This window comes from Plecotus auritus, assembly GCF_963455305.1.
Source record: "Plecotus auritus genome assembly, chromosome: 9".
Lineage (NCBI taxonomy): Eukaryota > Metazoa > Chordata > Mammalia > Chiroptera > Vespertilionidae > Plecotus > Plecotus auritus.
This window is the reverse complement of record NC_137783.1, coordinates 108,237,349-108,258,978: the sequence shown is the minus strand read 5'-3', so window position 1 is coordinate 108,258,978 and position 21,630 is coordinate 108,237,349. Positions and strand designations below refer to the sequence as shown.

Here is a 21,630-nt window from a genome sequence, read left to right as displayed (position 1 = left end):
TTCTTACTTGATTTAAAAAAAAAAAACCAGTTGAGACTTTAGTACATAAAAAACTGAGAATTTGGGACTATTAAATTTATGTCTGATTTCTGTGGATTTATCCAAGATGGTCTTCTAAAATAACTTTAGAGATCTACTTTTTAATAGTTTTTTAAAACCTTGAAAGTGAACCTAAACATAAAGTAACCATTTTACATAACATATAGTTTGAAGTAACAGGAAGTATATTGCTTTATTCTCAGAAATTACACAGGCAACATTAGTTTGGGATAGAATAATTCATCATGTGCAAGGCATGATGCCAGGGAAACAACCAATAAGACTTAGTCATTTTCCTCTGGTATCCCTTAATTATGGGAGATATGCAGAATGACAGTCACATTGTCATGGAGTAAGTGATAAGAAGAGAATATACAAAGTGCTTTATAAGCTCAGAGGCGACATGGATTCACTGAGGAGATGGCTTGCAGGATGATGATTGCACCATGGTGAAGTGGTCGTTGATGGGAGGTAGTATTCCCCAAAGAACAACAGTATATAGAGACTTCAGATGGATAGAATGTGGTAAGGCTTTGGGGAATGGTGAGCAGTTCAGTGTACCAGGATTGTAGAGGTACACAGGGTTGAGTGGAACAGGGTATTGTGTTCTTGTAAAAATATGGGACTTTAATATAGTAATAATTTTGTGCCTTTTCTTGTAGGAAGATAGAAACTGTTAAAGAATTTGAAGCAGGGCATTCCCATGAGATTTTATAACTGGTAGTAGGTTGGAGGGTGGAAAAGAAGTAGAGATTAAAAGCATGTAAACCTTTTAGGAGGTTGTTACTAAAATACAGGCAGGCAATAAGAGGGTCTTGCCATTAACATAGGGTTAAAGAAAGGAAAGAAGGCATTCAGAGACAACTTCTCTGAAGGAGGATTGATGGGACTTACTACTGACTGATTGGGTATGACAAAGTGACAGGTCAAGGATGATTTAATGATACAAAGATATTAAAATAAGGTATAAAATGCAATGTTAAATTGCTATAAGTATAGCAATATTGTCCTTGTCTTTCAGGTGTTAGCTGTTCAGATGAAGATGAAAAACCCAGAAAACGCAGGCGAACAAACTCTTCTAGTTCCTCCCCTGTTGTCCTAAAGGAAGTTCCAAAAGCTGTTGTTCCCGTCTCAAAGACGATCACTGTGCCTGTGAGTGGAAGTCCCAAGATGAGCAATATCATGCAGAGCATTGCCAACTCCTTACCACCTCACATGTCTCCTGTGAAAATAACCTTCACCAAACCATCAACACAGACGACAAACACAACAACACAGAAGGTATATAGTGGTGGGAGTCTCTGCTTGCCAATTGCTATTTCCGTCTCTTTCAGTACAGTTCAGATTTAACAAACACGCACTGAGTACTTACTATGTGCTTGGCATTATGCTGGGAATATTCACATGTCCTTAATTCTGCACATACAGCTTTGGGATAGGTATTTCACTTTTTCTAGATGAGGCTCAGAGATGCCAAATGACTTGCCTAATATGCCACAGTTAGCAGATCCCATGCTTCTAAGACTTTTATTCTATTTTATTATTGTAATGCTACTTGGAAAAAATTAAATATGAAAGATTATTTTTACCTGAGATAAGATGACTTTACCTTTAGGCACTCAGTTTTTACTTTGCTAGAGTAACAGAGTTGTCAGAGTTAGGTGTTTCATATAAGAAGGAAGCATATGATTAAATGAATAATTGTCTTTTTATTTTGTTTGCTATTGTCAATTTATTCCTAAACTCTTCTCTCCGTATGTTCCAATCATCGGTATTCTGTCAATTTCATCTTACTAGAATCCTCTAACTTCCCACACTAATCTGGATGTTGATGGCATCCTAGGCTTCTTGCACACCTGCATTTCTGGGATCTTCGTTCACTGCATCCTGATATTCCTCTTTCATGGTTTATTTACTCATTTGCTAGAGCATATCCTGCAGTAACTTCTTGGTATATAAGTGGATGGAGAGTATATTTTTGAGACCTTGCATGGTGGACTGGAAATTTCTTTATTCTACTCTCCCACTTTCTTGATGGGGAAGTATTCTAGAGCGGCAGTCATTTTTCTTAAGAATTTTGAAGCTATTGCTTCACTCGCCGTTGGCTTCCAGTATTACTTTTGAGAAGCCCAATGCTGTTCTAATTTCAGATCTTCTTCTTTTTGAAAACTCAGTAACTTTCAGAGTTCTGAAATTTCAAGGTAACTTTTTTAGTGTGAGTCCTTTTTTTCATCCATTGGGTTGCGTACTGAATGGCCTCCTTCATTTATTTCTTTTTTCTGTTCTCTTTTTGGATCACCTATTATTCATGACGTTGAACTGCCTGGATTGATTCTTTCATTGTTCTTATCCTTTCTCACTCACATTTTCCATTTGTTTGCTTTTTCTTTCTGCTTTAGTATAATGGTTAAAAGCCTGGATTTTGGAATTAGACTTTCTGAATTCAAATTTCAGTATTGTATTTGCCACATAATATCTGTGACTGTGGGAAAGCTAAACTCTAGACCTAAGTTTTCTTATTTGTAGAATAGGGAAAATAATATATCCATTTTATAGGATTTTAGGGGTATAAATAAGTGAGATGATAAATGTAAAACTGTTAGAATAAAGTCTAGCACATAATTAATGTTTTATAAGTATTATTTTTCTTTATTCTTTAACTTTATCCTTCATTACTTTATGGAAATTTTTATTTTTGCTCTCATACTTTAAATTTCTGGTAATTCCTTTTTATTCTCCGAAAGTTCCTTTTTAAAAAATACAGCATCCTGCTCTTTCATATAATCACTATATTCTCTTATGATAGCTCAGGATAATTTTTGATGTTTTCTCTTTTACCTTTAAGTTCCTTTTATCTGTTTGTTTTGATCTCTCATATCAGAGTTTTCTTAAATGCTGGCTATTTGTTTATATGTGAAAGTGGGCATTAAAAAGCTGACAGAAAATTCTGTGTATAGAGTGGCTGGTGACTTTTTTTGTAGGTTGACCTAGCTGGTTGACTATCCCTTTACCTCCATTAAGCTATCACTCTAATTTGGGGCTTTTTCAGGAACTGGTCAGTTTCCTCAGAAGGGAATCTCCCAGTTTTCTACCTAGAGCAGTAAATCTTTCTGCCCTTATTTTGAAAGTAAATGGAGAGAGAGGGCTGGATAACCCCATCATTAAGTATATAAACTTTATCTCTGTTTTCAACATAGCACCCACTCCTCTCAGTTTCCTCAGAGGAGAATCTTCCAGTTTCCTACATAGAACAGTAAATCTTGGTGTCATCAAATTCCCTTGTATTTAGTCTTTCTTTAGGATGGGGGAGGATAACTGGGGATCTAAATGCTATTTAAACAGACTTTCAGCTTATTTTTTTCTCTCTAGTTCTACTTTTATCCCCACTTCAGAAGTATTTTGTGCTCTCAGTTGCTGAGTCTTTCTGGGATTCTCTGATGCAAGTTGTCTTGTTTTTGTTCTGTTTGCTGTCTTAGGTTTTCACTTTCTTGGGAATGCTTGATCAATTATTGCTTGTATGTTTTCCAGTTTCCAAACGTTTTATAGCTATTGTCTCCTTTCCATTTTGACTTTCCAGGTTTATGTGGCTCTTTCCTTTAAAAAAATCTGTTCATACTGTTAGAGGAATTTGGGAGAGAGAGTGGAGGTAAATTTTTGTGTTCAGTGTGTGATCTTCCCACCTTTCAATCTTCAGATACATTATAACTTTCATTTAAAGAATCTCCTTGAGTTTTCTAGAAGGATACCATTAGATAATATATAAAAATATCATTTTCTTAATAAAGTAGAAGTGATAATGAGTTGATCTGTGGAATTATAATTCTATTTTCCATCTTAGAATGAGGCATTATGGTGTAGTGTTAAAATCAAACAAGGATTTTTCTAGGTAAAGAGGCCTGGGATGGAACCCCAGTTCTTTCAGTTTGATATAAGATAAATTAGTCTTTTTAAATCTGTTTACCCATTTGTGAGTTGAGAATAATGCCAGTCTTAAAAGATTATTGTGAGGATTAAGTGAGATTGGGTATTTTAAAGTACAACATCATGTGTGTACTCAAAAATGTTAGCTCCTTTCCAATGCAGTTATTTTATGGAAAGCAGTGTTTATTTATTTGCACCATTGTGAGTGAGTTGTTTCAAGTAACTGAACTCATCAATTAACTGAAGCTTACCCCTTAATATATAGAAATTGACTATTTTTGATGACTTCTTAAAAGTTACACTGAACATAAATTTTGCATTTGTAATTTGATGTCTCCAAGGTAGTCTTTTTGAATATCACTTTTTATATATTATTATAATATAATTATTGCTTTCTGGGCTAGCCCTATAGTATGTGGCAATGTATTATAACTTTTTTACTGACTTCTTTGCTGGATCTTATTTTATCAGTAATTCTTCTCTCCCCTACCTTCTCTCCTACTTTCTAAATTTGAGTAATAGTGTAGCAAAGTTATAGCTAAAAGAGCACCCACCTCCTATCCATGCTTTTCTATTTCCTTACTGTTTTATTTTTATTTATTATGCTTATAACTAGTTGACATCATATTACATATTTGTTTATTTCCTATTAGAGTAGAAATTGCTAAGAGTAGAGACTTTGCCTTACTCATCAATGTATTCTTCAGTGGTTAGAATAGTGTCTGGCATGTAGTAGGTGTTAATATTTGTTGAATGAGTGAATGAATGAATGAATGAATGAATGAATGAATAGATTTAGTTCCAGTACTGGCTCTATCACTATTCTTGAACCTCAGTTTGCTATAAAACAAAGTTAATGACAGTACTTACTTCCTAGAGTTATCAGGATAATTAAATGAGATGATTCATGGAAAGTGCTTTACACACAGTGCATATGTTCAATTTTCAGTAAATGTCACCTAACATTATTAACCTTTCAATCTTCTTTGGTAGACCTATATAAATATACTTGTAATAGATGGAGGTTTGCTTGTAAGTAAAGTTGGTGAACTTATTTTTTTTTTAATTTAGTGACTTTTTTTTTTTCTTTCTGACTTATGAAAATGGATAGTTGAGGTCGTTAACACTTGTGATGTTTATAAGAGGGCATATTTATCTCCAAAGTCATATATGAGTCATACCATGAGATTTCAGGCTCAGAACTTTAGATTTGTTCTACTGTGTTTAAAAAATAAACATTTAAAACAAATTATGTTAAAAATAAGATTCATTGATTCCTCAAATATTTATTATTTACTGTGTTCAAAATATAAAACTACTCTTACTTCATGTACACTCAGTACCATTAGTTTTATTATTTCTTGGACAAGCTGAGTATGGGTAGGACTAATAGATATTGTTGGTTTTTTTGTTTTCATTTTGCTGGGTAGATGGATTTTTTTTGAAAACTTTGTAAGGCTGTTGACATTATTGTATTCACCTTGGATTTCTCACAAATCCTATGTAAGTCAACTTAGGAATTATTTTAGGTAAAGTGACTTTTACATTAAATATAATTATTTATGATTTTGTGGACTTGATTCAAATTCTAATAGGTCATATATTTTCAGGGTAGACAAACTTCCACCTATGTTAATGTGGTGCCATCATTTTAAGTATAACATTGTATAGCACTTAATATAAACAAAGCAACAGAATATAGCTTTATGCTTTCATGTGCTTGATTTATATTTTTCATTTTATCCTTAGGGTGCAAGTCCCAGCACTCTTAAGGAGTTTTTGTGAGTGCTAGAAGGTCAGTAATTTGAATTATGGCCTGAATAAACACTGTTTGGTTCACTTGGTTTCAAAATCCCTTTATTTTCCCTGTTGTAATAAGTAACTTTAAAGTGCAAGTAAATTTTCTTCAAGGTGGATCTCTAATTTTCAGTAATCCCTTTTCAGATAAAAAAAATCAACCCGAAGACTGAAATTTCAAATATGTTTTATCTTTGTATCTATAACCTAAAACATGCTCTTAAAGACTCCAGATTTATTTTGCTAAAATTATGTTGTCTTAATGTTAGAAGCCTATATTCATATTCCAATTCTGAAATTGCAAATATTTGACACAAGTGTGAATGCTTCCCCTTCCCTTGCCCATGACAGACATTGCAAATTAACTGTGTCATACTTTCTTGCCAAACCTTGGCCAATCCTCATCTGTGCCACAGAGACCTTATAAACACTGTGCTTGAGAAAGCTACTACTACTAGTTCAGAATTGGCAAATGTGAAACCTAATTGCCATTACTACGCTAATTGGTTTGGCTGTGTTAGTAGCTTTGTGAATTCTTTGAATATACAGGGGTATCAGAATTTTGGAAAAAGCTATCTAAGATTTTTTAATGTAACAAAAATAAGTACATTTTATTTCCAGATTGATATGGTTTATAACACCTTTGCTGATATCCTATTAACACTTATTAAGTAGTAATAATAAGCTACTAAAAAGTACCATTTGTTGACTGCCAAATATTGACCATCTGCTATGTGCCTAGCACTATGTTAGATGCTTCACATCATTTTCTCATTTAATCCTTGTAATGATTTGCAAGGTAGGTATTATTATCCCTATTTTATAGATGAAAGTTGGAGCACAGAGATTTGAAACATGTCCAGGGGTCACTATTTGTCAGTGGCAGTGCAGGGTTAAGCTCAGGTTCTTTTGACTCTTTAAGTTTCTGGTCTTTTTACCATATTGGTCTACTTCTTCTCAGTTTACATAATGGCTGATTGTTGTTTTTGTAATAACTATATAGGTATTTGCTGATCAAGTCTATATAGAAGTATGCTGGTCATGATGTGTATTTGTCTCTTGAGTCCTTAAAGTAATGGACATGTACTAATTCTCTATAACACTTGAAATATATATAATAGAGATTTAGCCAAAGCTTCTTTGAGATGTAGGTATTGAGTATAGACATACTCAGTAAATTTTGACTAACTGATTTAAATTCAGGCCTTCTTTAGGATTGATATAAAAATGAAAAAGAATCTCTCCCTTAAATTCTTTGGATTTTTCAAAACAATTTTTCTGCCCTTGGTACAAGAAATTTTGGTAAAAGAGGAAAAAGACATTCAGCTCTGTTTTGGGTATCACTATACTACCATGACACCAAGGATAAAACTGTGATATTACAGATTTGTAAATGATTTTTGTGTTCTCAGCTGTAAAATAGGGATAATAATAGTATCTGCGTCATAGGATTGTTGAGAGATTTAAATAAGCCAATGCATATTAGCGCTAGGAGCTAATCTTGATTTTTTTCCTTTAACCCGATCATTTCCATACATCAAGTTCTATTGACTTTACCTCTCAAAATAATCTGAAACTGCTCACTTCTCTTTATTTCCACTAACATCCCAGTTCAAGCAGCCTCTATCATTGCCTGGTCTACTGCAATAGCTTTTTTACTAGCTTCACTGCTTCCACTCTTGCATCTTATCACATAGCAGCTAGAGTGATCTTTTAAAATAAAAATCAAGTTTTGTTGTAAAATCATCCCATGGTTTCCCATTATACTTAGTATACAATTTAAATTCTTTACTCTGGCTTACAAGTTTGATCTGACCTCTGCTTATTTTTCCACCTCTCCTTGCTCTAAATGGTTTTGTTCCAGTGGCTTGCTTTCTGTTTATAACTACATTGAGCTAATTCCTACCTTAGGACCTTTGCTCTATCCTATTCTCTTTGAAATGCTTTGTCCCTATGTCTTTTAGAGTTTTTAGCTATACTGGCTAAACTTGAAGTTTCTTTCTTGCCCCCTGCCCCCCTCCTTTTTTTTTCTCTGTTCTCTGTATCAACCTATGAGCAAATCCTGTTGTTTTCTTCTTTAAATATATTCAGAATCTGTTCACTTTTCACTATTTCTACCATGAACACTTTGGTCACCATCATCTCTGTTTATTGCAGGAGGCTCTTAATTTTTCTCCCTGTTTCTATGTTTCTACAATCTCTGCTGTACTATACTTTTCACCTAGCAGATAGAGTAATGTTTTCTTTTAAAAAAAACACACAACTTTATTTTTTGCCCGGGCCAGGTGGCTCAGTTGGTTGGAGCGTCATCCCATACACCAAATGATTGTGGGTTCGATTCCTGGTCAGGGCACATACCTAGGTTTGTAGGGTATGTACAGGAGGTAGCCGGTCGATGTTTCACACCTCTCTTTCTCTCCCCTGCCTCCCCTCTTCCTCTCTCTCTAAAAATCAATAGAACATAACCTCAGGTGAGGATTAAAAGTAAAATAAAAATAAAAAGTACTTTAATTTTTAAATAGTTTTAGATTCAGAGAAAACTTGAGAAAATAGTACAGAGAGTTCTCATATACATTGCACTAAGTTTCCATTATTTTTAACATTTTATATTAGTATGGTACATTTGTTAAAATTAATGAACCAATATCAATGCACTGATATTAACTAAAGTCCATGGTTTATGCAAATTTTTTTGGAGTTTTTAACCTATTGTCATTTTCTGTTTCAGGATACCTTATTGCATGTCTTCTTAGGCTCCTCTTGGCTGTGAAAGTTTCTCAGACTTTCCTTATGTCTGATGACCTTGACAGTTTTGAGGAGTAGTAGTCAAGTGCTTTGTAGGATGTCCCACTATTGCAATTTGTCTAATGTTTTATCATGATTATTCGAAGTTTATGGATATTTAGAAGGAAGGCCACAGATATAAAGTGCCATTTTCATCATATCAGATCAAGGGTATTTACTGTCAACATGATCTTACATCATCTAGTCCTCCATTACTTCTCTGAATCTGTCTCCTACTACGCTCTACCTTATAAATTCCAATCCTATTTATTGGGTCCTTGAAGTTTCTTGAACATACCAAGTTTGCTTCTGCCTCAGGGCCCCTGTGTTTGCTACTCCCTATGCCATTGGATACTCTTCCTCTCGGTAGCAACATGCTTCTTACCCCTTCGTTGCTTACTTCTAGTTTCTGTTCAAATGTCACCTTATCATAGAGGTCATCATTAAATATTAGATAAAAAGTCATAAAGCACTCCATTATCTTTTATGTACTACCTTGCTTTATTGTCTCTTCCAACGTGACATGAATTTTTTATTTGTTTATTATTATTGTCTCCCCACTAGAATGTAGTTCCATGAAGTACAAACTTTGTTTTGTTTATCCCACTATCCCTAGCATCTAGAATCATGCCTGGCACATAGTAGATGCTCAACAAATATTTACAAATGAATGACTATTCAAATTACTTTCTAGAAAGATTGTGCTGATATATATTTCCTAAGCATTATGTTAACATTCTTACTTTTCTGTGTCTTGAACAGCATTGCATGTTGTCTTTAAAAATATTTGGTTGGTAAAAAGTTTTCATTTAAATATTTTTATTTGTGTATTTATCTGTTAAATTGTTTCTTCATACTTTGTGTTTCATAAGCTATGTTTGAATTATATAGAACAGCAAGTCTAAATACATTAGTAGTATAGCAGGTATATGAAAATAACTTATTTTTCGTTTCTTAGGTTATTATAGTGACCACATCACCAAGTTCAACCTTCGTGCCCAATATTCTCTCCAAATCCCATAACTATGCAGCAGTCACTAAGCTTGTACCAACATCAGTAATTGCTTCCACAACCCAGAAGCCACCGGTGGTTATAACTGCTTCACAGTCCTCTCTGGTCAGTAGTAGCAGCAGTGGCAGCAGCAGTTCTACACCTTCACCTATCCCTAATACAGTTGCAGTAACAGCTGTGGTATCTTCCACACCATCTGTGGTCATGTCAACAGTAGCACAAGGTGAGTAGTAATTCAAGATGTAATTTTGTTCCTGTGTTATATGGGAATTTTGAAGAGAACTCTTTTATTTTTCTGCTTTGGGTCTGAAGGTCTCTCCTGTTTCATCACAGATTACCACTTTCCCTTTCCCAGTCTGAGAATGTCAAGATAGTAGGTTACTCAGTTTTCTTATATTAATATACTTCAAGATTTTTAAAATTCACATGCATAGTATCTAATCACCAAGGTAATTAACATTCCCCAAATGCAGGTTAAATCTTGTCACAACAAATTTTAAAGGTATATACAAATATCTTTAATATAGTGGGATTTTCAAATGAGGAACATGAAATTTCTTTACTATAGGTTGGTTCTTCATAGGCACTCAGTTTATAATTATGTACTCAGAGATATCAAATATGTAACTCTTCAAAATAAGTTACCCAATGATAAAAAGTAGGGGGAAGAGTATGATTTCAAGGACATGCCATTTGCCTTTTTTCAATCTCCTAAATTTTTCTGTGTGGGTGGTAATGGGAGATATTGAGAGGAACTGAGGCTGACCTGAAGGACAATTGCTTCTTTATAGCAGAGGAAAGGAAATGTGGAAACATCAATTTTCTGTTAGCTTAAATCAGTTTAGGTATCTCCTATATTTTTATGTTCCTCCCAGAGGAAAGGTGAATAGCACACTGTTAAGAAATTTTTATTTTGCGGGGTTGGTAAGTCTTAAGATGGGGATCAGAGGAAGTATTTATTATATAGAATTCAAACCTATGGTGTAATCTATGAAAAAGGAGCATAGAAGCAACATAGGGCAGAACTTAATATTAGTTTTTATTGGATTTTACTTGAATAATATATAGCTCAAGATAGACTGAGACTGGGAAATATAGTTTATGAACTAGTAGCAAATGCAAGCAGTTGAGTAGGAAAATAGTGTTTTTCATAATTGCTTTAATCATGTTTAATGTGTTCTATATAACTGTTAGTAAGGAAGAGGTTACATAGATGCAGTGTGGTCAGTATTCCTTTTCTATAGCCCTAATGGTAGAATGTGAGAGCATCTATTATTATTTTTTGGCAAGAAATAGCAGGCTTGAAATTTTCTTTTATTTGTTACCTTAACTGATTTTTAAAAAAGTTGTTCCAACTTTTCTATTTGTGCAGTAGTAAACTATAATATAGCATTATTAAAAATAGAAATAATTTTATATAAAAAGTCTTTAAAATGCTGGTTGTAAACATGATCTAAATTCATCATTTCAAAGTTTGAAGGTGAGAGAAGCAAAGGCCACTTGTCTGCTCACCTGACCTTATATCAAAACTCTTATCCATTGACAGTTGTTTTTCCCTTCTAGTCCTCATTACAATTTGCTAAAGTTTTACTATATCAGAAAGGTTACTGTTCTTCCAAGTTTTTATTTGAGATAAGAGGGGTATTCTTCTTGGTTACTAATGAAATATCTTTAGACAAAATGAATATTCCATGCTTCTGTTTTCATTCTTAATTTTCTCCAGCTACCCTCTGAAGCTCTTGGGAACTTAGGACTTCCCTATTTTCTTCTTTTCTTCTTGCATCCTATATCTCTCTGTGAGCCTTAAGTAGTTAGTTACAGGGGAGCTGGACAAGCCGTCTCAGAGATTTCTCATGAATTCACTGGAATTCAGTAGAGCATGAGGGATATAAAAGTATCTGAATGTAAATAGTGAAGGAAATTGTATGATGATTTGAGTTTCTGTTTGAGATATTTAAGTTTTATATTATTCTAAGAAATTAAGGCATCTTCTTTTTTAAAAGGTAAAATTTAATGGGATGATAACATACAGACTGTAGTTGTGATTCTGACTACAGAGCTTCTGTAGCCCCTGTGTGAGTACGTGGGGGACAAATGATTATTTAATGACCCAGTTAGAGTTCTTAAGAAATGACTTTAATTTATAGATTATTGAAGCGAAATAAAGAAAAGCTACTTTGCCCTGCTAAATAATTCAAAAGGTAAATGTTTCATTGTGAATTATTTTATTTAAAGATATTTTTACTGTTTTTTTAAGAGAGAAGCAGGAAGAGGGAGAGAGAAAGAGAAACATGGATGTGAGAGCGGAACCTCAATCGGCTGCCTCCTGCATACCCCATACTGGCGTGGGGAGGAGGCGGTGGATTGAGCCCACAATCTGGGCATGTGCCCTGACTGGGAATCAAACCAGCAACCTTTTGGTGCATGGAATGACACCCAACTAACTGAACCACACCAGCCAGGGCAGTTATTTTATTTCATGCCATGTTTAAATTATTTAAATTGGCTTGCTAGAACCTAAAAAGAAATGTATTAGAAATAAGATTTAAAACTTAGTTTACTTTGCTTTTATATTACATTAAGAACTTATATTTTCTAATGGAAAATCTATTGAGAAACAAGTTTGAGAATATCCTGCTTGATATTTTTGTTTCTTTTGTGTTAACCCTTCACCAAGGGAAATCAGTGTTTTTTTTTTGAGAGTGAGAGCAATGATGCCTCCTCCCTTGCAGCTTTTGGGGATTAGATATATAATATGTAAAATATCACACATTATATCTGACATACAATGGGTGCTTAATAAATTACTGCTTTTATTGATTTACCTAGTTTGTGTTATCTACTACAATAACCAGAAGTAACCTCAATTATGCTTTACTATTGAATTTTCTTTTTCCTCACTCTTCTACAGGTGTATCTACATCAGCAATCAAAATGGCATCAACTAGACTTCCTTCCCCCAAAAGCTTAGTGGGTACCCCAACTCAGATTCTTGCACAGTTTCCTAAACAGCATCAACAGTCTCCTAAACAACAGTTACATCAAGTGCAGCAACAGACACAGCAACAGGTGGCTCAGCCTTCTTCAGTATCTCATCAGCAGCAGCCTCAGCAGTCTCCTTTGCCACCTGGTATTAAGCCTACAATTCAAATCAAACAGGAGTCAGGTAACTGGGAAATGTTTACAAGATATTATAATCCTTCTCTAATCACCAGCTCTCAGAATACCACTAATATATATGGATTTACTTCCATATATAGTTTCCTCAATTACCAGATTTTTAAATTCCAAAATGTATTTTGAGACTCTCCTGTTGGAAATACCTACATAGAAAGACCTGGAGCTTGGGAATAGAAAAGGAATAAAAAGCAGTTTGCACAGCAGGAAGAGGTTTTTTGTTGTTATTTTTTCAATGAACTCTCAAGAGAGAGAAAGAATGCTGAGGAAATAAACCCAGATTTTAGAATTATACTCTGGGACCTGTTGGGGTCATGGGAAGTGAACACTTGAAAAATTAGTCTGGGGAGTTGTGTATTAGAGGGCAGTTCATATTTATGAATAATATGACATAAAATTTTCAAGAGCAGAAGAGGTTCTAAGATTATAGACTACTAGAGGCCCGGTGCATGAATTTGTGCTCGGGTGAGGTCTGGCTGGCCCACCCTGATCAGGGCCGATCAGGCTGGGCTGGTTGTGGGGAGGGGCCGCAGGTGGATGGCCATCCGGCCCTGCCCCCAATTGGGGTAGGGAGGGTGAGGTTGTGGGTGGTTGGCTGGCCAACCCCACCCCCTGGTTGAACTCCTAGGAAGACAATTTGCATATTAGCCTTTTATTATATAGGATTATGTACAATGAAGAAGTTTGTGGTTTGTGAGATAACAATTTAGCAGTTTATTGAAAGCTTCTCCAGCACAATGGGAACTCAGAGGTAGGAGTCAATTACTATAAATTGTCAAATCATAAAAGTATTGAATAGAAAGGCAGGTAGGATGGAGGCTGAGTCACAGGGAAATTAAAAAGCCTCTTAACATACTTAATATCTTTAAAAGGAAAAAAAATGGATATTTTTTCTCTAATGAATCTGGACTTTATTTGGTGATAGAATAGTAATTTGGAGGATGCTGACATTTTCTATTTTATTTTGTTTTTTTATAGGAACACTTATTTTTTTGAGATAATTGCTGTATAACGTTGTATTAGTTTTAGATGTACAACATAATGATTTGTTATATGTATATAAGGGTAGGCAAAAGTAGATTTACAGTTGTGAATATGCAAAACTCAATTTATTCTTGTATTATTTTCCATTTGAACAACTGTAGACCTCCTTTTCCCTATCCCTGAATATTGCAAAGTAGTTAGATAACATCTGTCACACACATAGTTACAAACTTACTTTCTTATGATGATAACTTTTAATATCTACTTTCTTAGCAACTCTCAAATATACAATACAGTATTGTTTGCTATAGTCACAATGCTGCACATTACATCCCCAGGACTTATCCTATATAATAAAAGGCTAATATGCAAATCGACCAAACAGCTGAACGACTGTTTGTTATGACGTGCACTGACCACCAGGGGGCAGTTGCTCAACGTAGGAGCTGCCCCATGGTGGTCACTGTGCTCTCACAGGGGGAGCGCTGCTCAGCCAGAAGCTGGGCTCAAGGCTGGCAAGTGCAGCAGCGGTGGCAGGAGCCTCTCCCACCTCTGAGGCAGTGCTAAGGACCCCTTGGGGATGTTGAGCAGGCCTAAGCCGTCAGGCGGACATCCCCCGAGGGGTCCCAGACCGCGAGAGGGCGCAGGCCAGGCTGAGGGACCAACCACGCCTCCCCACACCTGCCCCAGTGCACGAATGTCATGCACCGGACCTCTAGTTTATGTTGTAACTGGAAGTTTGTGCCTTTTACCACCTTCACCCATTTTAGCCAACCTCTCACCTCTTGCTTGTTCTCTTGTATCTGTGAGCTCTATTAGTTTTGTTTTGTTTCAGATTCTATATATAAGTGAGATAATACAGTGTTTATGTTTCTCTGACTTACTTCACTTAACATAATGCCATTCATGTTGTAAATGGCAGGATTTCCTTCTTTCTCGTGGTTGAATAATATTTCATGGTATCTATATACCACATTTCTTTTTTAAAGTATTTTTTAAAAATTATGCAGACTTAATGTTTTAAGTATTTTCAAAATTTCCCACATTATTTTTCACCCACATAAAAGCAAACCTTAAAGTAATGTGTGATGAAATCAGTGATGAAAGAACTTGTGAGCGAGGATTATCCCCAGTTCATCACAGGCCTCAATCACAACCTTGTCAGCGACAGAACCAGAGGGAGTAGTAATATATGCCACACCACTCCCTGAAAGGCAGGAAGGCTCAGAGCTGATAGAAACTTCACCAAGTTTGTCAAATCATTCCTTCTTCTCTGCCTTGGTTAATAATTCAGGGACTTCCTCACAGTGCTTTCCATGTTACTCAGTCTTCATCCTTGCTGATGGTTCCAGTACCATATTGATTGATGGCATTGGAGATTTCTCCTCTCTTCACTCTGGGGTTAAACTTCATTGAGAGCATTCATTCGCCTTCTCTCCTTCAAGGCATGTGCAGTGTGTCCGAGACTGCTGTCCTGCGCTTCAATGCCAGTAACCTGATACTCGGAATTATACTGAGTATATATTTCACAGCAGTGGTGGCCATGAAGAGGTCTGTGAGCACACATTCTGGCAAATCTTTAATCTTGGTAAAATCATTGCTAAATATTGACACCATTATTTCTCCGGTTTAACAAAGATCAAAGAGAATTTGAACTTCATTTTCATCTGGATTGTAAGACTGATCATCTGACGAACGTGGTAGTTCCCACTTTTCCTTTTAGAAAGTATTTTTAAAGCCTCTTCATATCCTAGGGCAACAATACCATCAGACATCTCTCTGGAGAAAATTTTGGCAGTAGGGACATCATATACTAGTATATCAGATAATGTAACAAAGCCACCAAAGGAAAACATCCTATCATCCCCTCTTGCTTGTGCATATGCAGTGTTAGAGTTTCCTACATGTTATAGACCATGCAGACTCTTCTGGATTTTCATATGAATGTAATAATACAAAGTGTGATTTTCTTGTGACTGGCTTTTTTCACTTAATGTTATAATAATACATATTATACTAGGTATTAGTACTTCATTCCTTTTTATAGCTAAATTTTATTTCACATTTTGTTTATCCATTTGTCCATTGGTATACATTTGGATTATTTCTACTGTAGGCTGCTATGAATAATTCTGTGGAAAATACTCATTTGTAAGTTTTAGGGTATTCCTAGGAGTGGAATTGTTGAGTTATATGGTAATTCTATGTTTAATTGTTTGAGAAACGGCTAAACTGTTTTCCAAAGTGATTATATCATTTTACATTCCCATCAGCAGTTTCTTTACATCCTTCTCAATACTTGTCATTCTCTGACTTTTTGATTCTAGCTATCCTAGTTTGTGTGAAATGGTATTTCATTTTGGTTTTGATTTGCATTTCTCTGATGACTAATGATGTTGAGCATCTTTCCATGTGCTTATTGGCCCTTTATATATCTTCCTTGGAGAAATGTCTATTTATAGCTTTTGCCCACTTTTTAATTGGGCTGTCTTTTTATCATTGAGTTGTATGAGTTTTTTTTTTTTTTTTAATATACGTATTTTGGATATTAAGCTCTTCTCAAATGTATAATTCACAAGTATTTTATCCTGTTCTGTGGGTTCTCTTTTCACTTTCTTGATTATGTCTTTTGAAGCACAAAAGTATTTAATCTTAATAATGTCCAATTCATATATTATTTTCTTTTGTTGCTCATTTTTTTCAGTATCATATTAAGAATCTCTTGCCAAATCCCAGGTCAGAATGACTTTTTTCAATTAAGTTTACATTCAGTATTATTTTATACTAGTGGCCCGGTGCACGAAATTCGTGCACAGGGGTGGTGTCCCTCAGCCCAGCCCGCACCCTCTTCATTCTGGGACCCCTCGGAGGATGTCCGACTGGGATCGAGCCTAAACCGGCAGTCGGACATCCCTCTCACGATCTGGACCACTGGCTCCTAACTGCTCACCTGCCTGCCTGCCTGATCACCCCTAACCACTCTACCTGCCAGCCTGCTTCCCCAACTGCCCCCCAGTCAGCCTCCTTGCCCCCAACTGCCCTCCCCTCCTGGCCTGATCGCCCCTAACTGCCTCTGCCTCGGCCCCACCACCATGGCTTTATCTGGAAGGTCTCCCAGTCTAATTAATATATTACCCTTTTTATTAGTATAGATTAGTTTCTGGTGTACAGCTTAGTGGTTAGATAATCATATACTTTATGAAGTGTTCCCCTCAATATTTCCAGTACCTATCTGGCACCATATATAGTTATTACAATATTACTGACTATATTCCCTATACTATACTTTACATATCTGTGACATTGCAATTACCTTCTTTTTAAAAGACTGTAGAATTATTCTGTGCAGCTCTGGGCCTGCTATTTTTTGGTGATGGAGGAGGATCTCTTACATATTTATTTTAAGGAAATTTGTCTATTTAAACATCTCTTTTCTGAGGTCAATTTTGATAAATAGTATTTTTCTAGAAAATTATTTCATCCAAATTTTCAACTTATCTGTAGGACTGAGCAAAGTCTCTTATGATCCTTTTAAATTTTCCTCTGTGGTTATTTCTTTGGGAACTTCTTTTTATGTGCCTTAAGCATTGTTATTATAATTCACCAATGAGATAATACTAAAAATAATTTTCCCCTCCAACTTCACTGTTTATGATTTATTATAATTAAGATTTCTTTATTTCTCTGATGATAATAATACTTTGTTTATTGAATTCTTGTTATGTACTATGCACTTTACAATTTTGATTTATTTAATCTTTACAATAGCCCTAGAAGGTATATAGTAGTAGTCTATTTATTTCAAATGAGCAAATTGAGTCAGAGAGATTAAGTAATTTGCCTAATTATTCTTAGATGTTATAATTTTAACTTCTTTGTTGGCTGTAAGAAGTTTAAAATTATCTAAGGCTATTAAATAAGTAGATTTATTGTTTTTCTAATGTCTCAATCTAATCACCATACAAAAAAGTAATACAATTTTTAGTTGTCTATGGCAATACATTCAGTTCCATGAAATTAAAGTCCTGGTGTAATACATTCAACTCCAGAATTATTTCAGTGAAGTTATGGAGGAAAAAATGTTACCAAAATTTTTCTTCCTCGGTTAACAATTGTTATTTAAAGTTGTAGTTAGCATGAAATTTTACATTTTACATTTGGAAAGGCAATGTAATAATTATAATATTTAAGTAAAATTTTTGAAAAATGTAAAAAAGAATCATAACCTCACCACCCTAATATTTTATTTTATTTTTGCATATTGCCTTTAACTTCTTGTCCAAATGCATATTTTTATAAGTATAATAATAATGTATCCTTTATTATGTATTTGACAAAGTGTGTTATTACAAATACTTTTAAAAAGCTGTCAATCCTATCTAATAAAGAGGGAATATGCTAATTGACCATCACTCCGTCACAAAGATGGCTGCACCCACAGCTAAAGCCAAGTTCCCATAAGGAGCCTTAACAAGCAATCAGCAGGGACCTGAGGCTACCCCCTCCCCCGCCCCCATGAGGCTTGACAGGGGACTTCAGGTTGAGCCCCCCACCCAGCAGGGCTTGACAGGGGACCAGGCTGGAGGACGTCAGGCCACGTCCCCCGCCCCGGTGCCAGGCCAGGGGACCTGAGGCCATGCCCTCCTCCCAGCAGGGCTTGATGGGGGACCTAAAGGTGCGCTTTCCGTCCTGGTGCTGGGCTAGGGGACCTCAGGCTGCTTCCCCCGCCCCAGCGCCAGGCAGGGGTACCTCAGGCCACGCTCCCCACCAGGTGGGGCTTGACAGGGGACCTCACGGTGCACCCCCAGTGCTGGGTCGGGGGAACTCAGGCCGCACCCCCCACCCCAGCACCAGGCCTGGGGACCTCAGGACCACACCCCCTGCCCAGCAGGACTTGATGGGGGACCTCAGGCCACGCCCCCCACCCAGTGGGGCTTGACAGGGGACTTCAGGCCACACTCCCCACCCAACAGGGCTTGACAGAGACCTCAGGCCGCGCCTCCCGCGTTGGCACCAGGCCGGGGGACCTCAGGCTGCACCCCCTGCCTCAGCACTGGGCCAGGGGACCTGAGGCTGCGCCCCCCTGGCTGGCGGGGCTTGACAGGGGACCTCAGGCCGTGCTCCCCACCCAGCGGGGCTTGACGGGGGACCTCAAGGTGCACCCCCAGTGCTGGGTCGGGGGATCTCAGGCCGCGTCCCCCGCCCAGCAGGGCTTGACAGGGGACCTGAGGCTGCACCCCCCTGCCAGTGGGCCTTGATGGAGGACCTCACGCCATGCCCCCTACCCACCGGGGCTTAACAGAGGATCTCAGGCCATGTCCCCCACCTGGCGGGGCTTGATGGGGGACCTCAAGGCATGCCCCCACCCCGGTCTGGGCTGGGAGACCTCAGGCCACGTCCCCCCCCCCCTCCCGTCCTGGCGCCGGGCCAGAGGACCTGAGGCTACGTCCCCTGCCCAGCGGGGCTTGACAAGGGTGGGACTGGCCAGGTCTGGACCAATGGGGGCGGGGGCCAGCCGGGTCTGGGTCTCATGTGATTTTGAGGTGCATGTGGGTGGGCGGGGACTTGACTCTGGGTTCCGTGGTGTGCCCCAGACTCTGACAGGAGGAAGGTTTTCATATACATTTTACTAATTTTCTTTCATATCTGACACTTCTATTATAGAGAAAGGGCAAATAGCAATATTAAATTATTTCCTTTTAATTAATCCTCTTTTAATGTGCACGAATTTCGTGCACTGGGCCACTAGTTTAAAAATAAAGGTTCAAAAAGAAAATGTTCTTGCTCCTTTATAGTTTACAACAGTCTTTATAATTTAAGAGGTTAGAAAACTACTTGGTGCAGTTGGGAATATATAAAAGCTACATTAACATTTGTTTTTGACTTCTTATCCTAATCTTTCATACCCATCTGCATGAAACATTGTTTATTTGTCTGTAAAAGTTCAGGCCAATGCTTGTTTGGTTTGAAAGCTCTTATATATCGTAGATAAAGAAAAAAAATTGTTTTTCTTTAAGAATTCAATAGCTTCTATAATGTTTTAATTGTATTCTTGAATGAGAAATTAGGAATTTGAGAAACAAAAGTTGGTGAAGACTTTTTATCCACATGAACTTTAAAGCTTCTCTTTAGTCAAGATGGAGTAAATGGAGTAAATGTTTATAACTACTGCCCTCTTGGGTTGGTATAAGGCAGTGGTTGGCAAACTGCGGCTTGCGAACCGCCGTTTGCCGCTCTGTTGACTAATGAGTTTGCCGACCACTGGTATAAGACATGTGTTTTTTAAAATAATTTGTACTGATATTTATCTTTCTTCTTTCAAAGGTGTTAAAATAATCACACAACAAGTTCAACCAAGTAAAATCTTACCCAAACCAGTGACAGCAACTCTGCCCACCAGTAGCAATTCCCCTATTATGGTGGTTAGTAGTAACGGTGCAATAATGACAACTAAACTGGTAACCACTCCTACTGGTAAGTTTTCTTGAGCATTAGTTTATTTATTCATTATATAGTCATTGAGTAATTTCTCTGTGTTTGACACTGGGGTTACAGATATTATTGAGACAATTCTTCAAAGAGGCCTTTCTTGACTTCCCACTTCCCTCCAACTAAAAAAAGTTTTTTCTCTTTTTGTGGTATGGTCATCTATACTTTTCCTTCATAGTGCGTACTACAATTTCTATTTACTTAGCTACTGTTTGTTGATTTATTTAATATTTTTCACCTTTTTAGACCATAAGCTCCCATAAGGATAAGGGAAATAAGGGACCATGTCTGTTTTATTATATATATTTACATATATGTATATGTATGTGTGTGTATATATACACACACACACATATATTTATATAAAGAGAGAGAGAGAGCGCGAGAGCAAGCACATGCTATTCTGTTCTATAAGTGGTTAGTAAGGATTTGTTGAGTGAATGAAAATGCAGTCCCAGTTCATAAGGATCTCACTTTGATGAGGTTGAGAGTCTGTATTACATTATAGGTAGTAAACATTCCTCAGACTGAGGGAGGCACAGGATGACATTGTGCCTAGATATGAGAGCAACCAGGCTATGCTCAAGGAAGTGACAGACAGTGCAGAACATTTATTTATTTGTTTGTTTGTTTATTTATTTATTTATTTTTGTTAATCCTTACCAGAAGATATGACATTGTGCCTAGATATGAGAGCAGCCAGGCTATGCTCAAGGAAGTGACAGACAGTGCAGAACATTTATTTATTTGTTTGTTTGTTTATTTATTTATTTATTTTTGTTAATCCTTACCAGAAGATATTTTTTTCATTGATGTTTTAGAGAGAGTAGAAGGGAGGGCAGGAGAGGGAGACATATTGATCAGTTGCCTCCCACATGCGCCCTGACCAGGGTCAGGGAGTGACCTGCAACCCAGGTATGTGCCTAAACAGGGAATCAAACCCGAGACCTTTTGGTGCGTGGGCTGACACTAACCATTGAGCACATCATCCAGGACAAGTGTGTAGAACATTTTAAGTAATACAATCCTCAGTCTTTTTTGTTGTCTATTTAAATGGGATAATAATACCTATGCCATAAGGTTATTGTAAGTATTAAATGAAATCAAGTGTGTAAAGTCTCCAGCAGAGTGCTCAATAGCTATTACTATTAATTAATATTAGTATTATTCATTGATATTATTTTAAATTTGCATAACTCGTACCAATTTTTTTGAGGATGGACAGTATTTAGATGATAGGATTTAGATAGTGTAAAATGATACCTGTCTGAAGTTTATAAGCTATCAGCTATTGGCCCGTATGTAAAGGTCTGTACAAACATTGCACTTAATCTCCTTTAGGCTCTATTATCTCCATTTTCAGCGACAAAACAAAGACTTACATTAAGCAACTTGCCCAAGTTCATATACTCAATAAAAGGCAGAAC

General features: G+C 36.7%; 1 protein-coding gene across 10 annotated transcripts in view; it reads left to right on the top strand.

Moving 5' to 3' along the window:
• Positions 1-21,630, top strand: part of EMSY (EMSY transcriptional repressor, BRCA2 interacting) — a 79,021-nt gene that overhangs the window by 20,656 nt on the left and 36,735 nt on the right. For all 10 annotated transcript variants that reach the window (XM_080642999.1, XM_080642998.1, XM_080643001.1 and 7 more), the window contains 4 exons: positions 1,061-1,320; positions 9,500-9,776; positions 12,465-12,719; positions 20,039-20,188. In XM_080642999.1, coding sequence (XP_080499125.1) covers positions 1,061-1,320; positions 9,500-9,776; positions 12,465-12,719; positions 20,039-20,188 — 942 coding nt within the window. The remainder of the gene's footprint in view (positions 1-1,060; positions 1,321-9,499; positions 9,777-12,464; positions 12,720-20,038; positions 20,189-21,630) is intronic.